Here is a 6,059-nt window from a genome sequence, read left to right as displayed (position 1 = left end):
GAGTTTGGGATGCTGCTGTGCAGCCCCCGCAGCAGCAACTGCTGTGCGGCGAATTGGGCCCATTTTGATAATTCGAATCGTCTACATTTTAGAATATTTCAAGTAGAACATGCCTACAAAAAATCAAGTTAATCGGATATCGTTTACCCATTTATCCACTCACATTTGTATTCATTTTAATACTCTAAAACACAATTATTATTTAATTTTGTAGATACAAATGTGAGTGGGTGAATGGGTAAACGAGTAAACGAGTAAACGATATTCGATTAACTTGATTTTTTACAGGTATGTTTTACTTGATATATTCTAAAGTGTGAACGGTTTGAATTATCAAAATAGGCTCTAAAATGGGCCCAATTCGCCGCACAACAGCTGTTGTTGCGCGGGTTGCGCAGCAGCATCCCCAAACTCGAGGAGAAGGAGAGGGAGAGGGAGAGGGAGAGGGAGAGAGACGGGTTTGTTTAGGTTTGGTTTGGAAACAAAATATATATATGGTTATTTTACATAATTCGCCACTAAACATTTTGGCCGCTAATTCATTTTATAAATCTCTTTAAAATTTAAAATGCCTCCTTCTAAATATTTTAATTCTTTAGTGATTAATTTTTTTTTTAATCACTGAAAATAATTTTTTTGACAACCATAAAATAATTAGTCTATACTCATAATATAACTCTGATGTAGCTATGTTTATTTATACTCATAAATAATTTATTTCTTTATTCTTGATCAATATAACTGGACCATAAAATTAAACACAAAATATATATACTCATTTATAAAAATTTAATTTTGATGTATCTAAATATATATATATATATATATATATTAATTTTACAAATTTATTAGCAAGAACTAATTTAAAAAAAAAATTATTTGTTCATATAAATCTGTGTGAAATTTATCTATTCATATTCTTCAATTTGATAGTAAGACATTTAATTGGAGACTTTTGTTTGATTATATCTATTTTTTATTTTTTAAAAACTAGAATAAACATTCTATTTTTTAAAACAACATTAATATCATATGAATAAAAACAAATTACGTAAATTCTATAAAACAATTTAAATTACTTTAAGCTAAAAAAAATTGAATTATTCATTCGGCAATCGAGTAATCAATTCCCATCTCTATTTTAGTATTTGTTTGGCACGATGGGTTAGAGTGGATTGAGATTAAAATAGTGATAAAAAGTTAAAATAATTTTTTTAATTTTAAACTAAAAATGTTACATTTAAATAATAATAATAATTTTTTTTCATAAAAATAAAAAAAAAATAAAAATCTTAATCAAAACGAAAGGTTTTTAATCCTAAATTAAAACAATAAAAAAAAAGTAAAAACTTTACTCACATTTTAAATAAAACCTAATTAATTATTATCATCTTTATTGTAGTACACGTCGGTTACACAAATCGTACTCATTGGAGGATTAGGATTAGCTTGCCCTTCGGGCTTCTGTCTTTATCACTCTTATTATTTTGAGCCTTAAAATTCGTTTGGAATGTGAGATAATTTTTTAATTATTATTTGGAGTCAAAATTTTATTTGGAATAATTTTTTTTTAATTTTTTTAATTTTTATAAAAGAAAAAATATAATAATTATAAATTGAGTGTAATATTTATTTTATTAATTTAAAAAATTTATTTTGTTTTTTTTAACTAAAATAACCAAACCCAACCCAATCCAATCTAACCCAACCTGCCAAACGAACCCAACCCAAGTTGCCAAACGAAGGCTTACGCGTCAAGTTCGCGTTATACTTTACCTATAAAAGGCCACTACCCTCTAGCACCTAAACCATCAAAAGACGAAACTTCGAATTCTAATCGGGTGTTTGAGAGTGAGCGATTTTGGTTTGTATTTGTTAATTTCATTTGATCAGAATGGCAGAGGAACAACACCACCACCACCTTGGAGAGGAGAAGAGCCATGAATGCGAGAGCACCGTGATCTCGAGTACTATCACTGATGAGGTGGAGGTAGAAACTCAAGATCGCGGGCTCTTCGGTTTTATGGGGAAGAAAGAGGAAGAGAAGAAGCCCGAAGAGGAGGTGATCGTGACCGAGTTCGAGAAGGTCCACGTGTCCGAGCCAGAGCCTAAGTTCCAGGATTGCAAAGAGGAAGAGAAGAAGCACGGTTTGTTGGAGAAGCTCCACCGATCCAATAGCAGCTCAAGCTCTGTAAGTCTTTCATACATTTTTACATTTTTTTTCAGTTATTTTTTTGAATATTTTTACACAGTCCTAAGTATGATCTCAAACATTGGTGTGACGATCTGGATGAATTAAAGATTTCATGTCATATGATAAAATTATCGAGGTCTTTAAAATTTAAAATCAATAGAATTTAACAAATTTTCAATTGAAAATAAGAATTGATTTGATATGGTCCTTCGCAATCAGTAATTATGAAATTAACATTTTCTTTTCATTCATATGATGTAGAGAATTTCAAACATTTTAATGAATTAATATTAATCACATGATAATATTAGATACGATCTATCTATATAAAGGTAATACCTTGATTTGATGGCACTAGTAGTAGTCAAGCACTCTAGGCTTCATATATATGTCGAGTTTGTGAGATTTGATAAAGCTAACTCATCTAAATATGATTGTTTTGAAATGTTTTGCAGTCGAGCGATGAGGAGGAAGAAGACGAGAATGGAAAGAAGAAAAAGAAGAAAAATAAGGGTCCAAAAGAGAAGATCAAGGACAAGATTTCAGGAGAGAAGGAAGAAGAGAAGATTGAGAAATACGAGGCAGTGGTGACACCACTCCCGCCGAAGGAGAAGTACGAGGAGGAGGTAGTAGTAGTGCACGGAGAGCTAGCACAACCAGAGGAGAAGAAGGGCATCTTCGAGAAAATTAAGGAGAAACTACCAGGCCAGAACAAGAAAGCCGAGGAGGACCCTCCGCCGCCGCCAGCCGCCGAGTACGCCGCCCCCGCCGCAGAGACTCACAGTCACGAGGCCGAGCCGAGGGAGAAGAAGGGTATTTTTGAGAAGATAAAAGAGAAGCTTCCAGGATACCACCCCAAGACTGAAGAAGAAAAGGAGAAGGAGAAAGAAAAGGAGTGCGCATCCCCTACTAAATAAAATAAAATAGATTTTTATGTGCTTTCCGGAGTGATATATGATGCCTTATCCTTGATGGGTGTTATTATTATTATTATTTTATTTTGTTTGCATTTCCTTTGTTTTTATGCGAGATTGAAAGTATATATATATATAAAAAAAAAAGTGCTTGTATATGTCATTTGTGTTTAGCAGTTGTTTGTGATGTGTTGTATTTTTTGGTTTTTTTGGTTAAAAAAGTAAAGAAAAAAATTATGTTAGGAATAATTTTTTAACTTTTTATGAAAAGATGTATAATAAAATATTATAATAAAATTAAAATGATAATTTTATCTTTTTGATTTTTTTGTTTTCTAGATAATGAAATTTAAATGAAAAAATAATAATTTTGCTCCAGTGACTTCCTTTATAAACTACTTTTGAATAGTATATACTTCTTAATTTTTTAATAGTGTTTTATTATGAGTTCCTTGACAAGGGTTATCCTGTCTTTTATGTTTAATTTTGCTTTGGCACAATATTAATATTGGATTATTGTTTGTTTTTCTTTTTCTTTTTATGTTAAATTTATATTTTAGTTTAATTTTACAATGCAATATTTATTGAAGATGCTCTTTCCCACCAACCAAAACCTTTTTTTTTCTTATTCTACAAAATAAACTTTCTTTTTCTTAGTCCACAAACTAAAGTAAGAATGAGAATATGTGAGGATAAATTAAAGTAAAAATGAGAATATGTGAAGAAGGTTGAAATTAGATTAATTTGTGTCATTTTTTTCTATTGTTAAAATTAATCATAATTGAGATGAAAATTTCAATGCGATTTATTGTTTTACAACATATAGATAAGAAAAAAATCTAAATTAACGAAGGAGCGGGAAGAAGTTCTTTTGTGATAAATTTTCATTTTTTTATTATTTCACAAAAAAAAAAGAAAAAAAGAAATTGAGAATTTAATTGAATTTCAAGTATTCAATGAAGAAACTTCCCATTTGATATTGCAAAACATACAGTGGAGAGGTTTGGTTTTGTAATTAGGGGTGCAATTTGGACAGGTTAGAAGATTGTTCAAGGATAGTTCAAGTTGTACCGAGACTCGCCCAAGCCTGTCCAAACTCGAGTTGTAATCAGGTTATCTGTTCAAATCTGATGTGAGTTTAACCTGAATTGTAAATGAATTTTAATTTTTTTTGCAACAAAATCATTAAATTATTAAAATTAAACTTTATTTATATTTTTTTTAATAAAATTATTAATAACATCAAATCAAATAATCTATATATTATATAAATAAAAACTGGTTTTTAATAACAATGTTTGTGGAAACTCAAATCCTCAAACTAAATTTTTTGATTTTTAAATATTAAAAAAACATTCTATTGGTTCTTATTTAATTGTAATAATAAAACTCTAATTATTTCATAAATTATGATTTTGAAAAAGAAAGTATGCTCAACTATTTCAAAATTTAAATTTGTGTGTGCCATTATATGTGACAGTTATTCACTAAAATCTAATTATTTTTTATTTTTAAAAAAATCTATTGGTTAACTCTAATTTAACCATAACAATTAAACTGAAATTATTCATAAATTACGGCTTCTAAAAGGAAAATATGCTCAATTATTTCAAAATTTAAAGTTGTGTGTCACTAATACGGAAGCAATTTACTAAAATCTAATTATAATTATATAAAAACTTTATTTATTCAATAATTTATAATTTTTAAATATATATATATATATATATGTTTTTTCCATTTCAAGATTTAAAATTATGTGTCATTAAGGCCTCGTTTGGCAAGAGGCTATTTTAGTCAATTAGTCAAAAAGTTACTAAATTAGCCAAAAAGCCAATAACCCATACCAAAAAGTCAAAGATTCTCTTTTCTCTCTACTTTTTGCACATCTTTTCGTAATTAGCCAAAAAGTCATCCCAAACATACAAGTTTTTTTTACCTACCTTTTTAGCCAAATAGCCAAAAAGTTACTAAATTAGCCTGTTCCCAAACGAGGCCTAAATATGATTAACAATTCACTAGAATCTAAAATTTATAAAAAACTTTTCAAATGGCCATCACTACAAAAAAAAATGACTTTTTGCGACGGTAAAATACCGTCGCTAATACTCCTAATGCCGTCGCTAATACTTTTTGCGACGGCAAAATGACTTTTTGCGACGGCAAGAGGGGGGTCGCAACTGCAGGGGTTGCAAAAGAGTTTTTGCGACGGTAAATGCCGTCGCTAATGTTTTGCGACGGCGCCGTGCAGTCGCTAATAACGTTTGAAATTTCTTGACTTTTTTGCGATGGCCCTATTTTACCGTCGCTAAAAATGTTATTTGAGACGGCAAAAAAATACCGTCGCCAATAGTCTTTTTTTTTAAAAAAAACACCACTTTTTGCGACGGTGTGGTGCCGTCGCAAAAAATATAAAAAATATGAAATTTTCTATTTTTTGCGACAGTGTAATGCCGTCGCAAAAAATATTAAAAAATAATAAAATTTCTATTTTAAATAATAAAATTTCTATTTTTTGCGACAGTATAACACTACTAAAAAAAATACTTTTTGCGATAATTATGTTTTACTGTCGCAGATAATTATTTCTTAAAAAAAATCATATACGAATTTGCTACAACAAAAAAATTAATTACAAGCACCAAACAATTTTTTGTTAATGAAAAATAACAAAATTAACAAATTAATTAAATTTATAATAAACATTATCCATTAACTATCCTTAAATACACTGTACTAAAAAATTCAAGTCTTAAAAAAAAAAAAAAAAAAGAGCAACATAATCTTCGGCTACCAACACCACCCGCTCGATCATATCAACTATTCCCTCAACAAAATCTACAAAAACATATATCAAACTCAATCAGGTTCCTTCATACTATAAAATGCTATGTAGTTAAACACAATATAAATTCAGAGAGACAAAGCCATTCTTCAAAGTGTGAAATCCC

At 29.3% G+C, this 6,059-nt stretch overlaps 1 protein-coding gene across 1 annotated transcript; it reads left to right on the top strand.

The window, feature by feature from the left end:
• The first annotated feature begins 1,512 nt into the window (after window positions 1-1,512).
• LOC145820885 (dehydrin COR410-like) lies at window positions 1,513-3,424 on the top strand. The gene is made up of 2 exons (XM_082917565.1): window positions 1,513-2,191; window positions 2,650-3,424. The coding sequence occupies exons 1-2, from the start codon at window positions 1,895-1,897 to the stop codon at window positions 3,109-3,111; spliced, it is 759 nt and encodes a 252-aa protein (XP_082773691.1). The 5' UTR covers window positions 1,513-1,894; the 3' UTR covers window positions 3,112-3,424.
• The last annotated feature ends 2,635 nt before the right edge of the window (window positions 3,425-6,059 follow it).

Source organism: Camellia sinensis, chromosome 3, assembly GCF_055761805.1.
Source record: "Camellia sinensis isolate YWXY chromosome 3, ASM5576180v1, whole genome shotgun sequence".
Taxonomy (NCBI): Eukaryota; Viridiplantae; Streptophyta; class Magnoliopsida; order Ericales; family Theaceae; genus Camellia; species Camellia sinensis.
The sequence above is the reverse complement of the archived record's forward strand: the minus strand, read 5'-3'. Positions and strand labels throughout refer to the sequence as shown.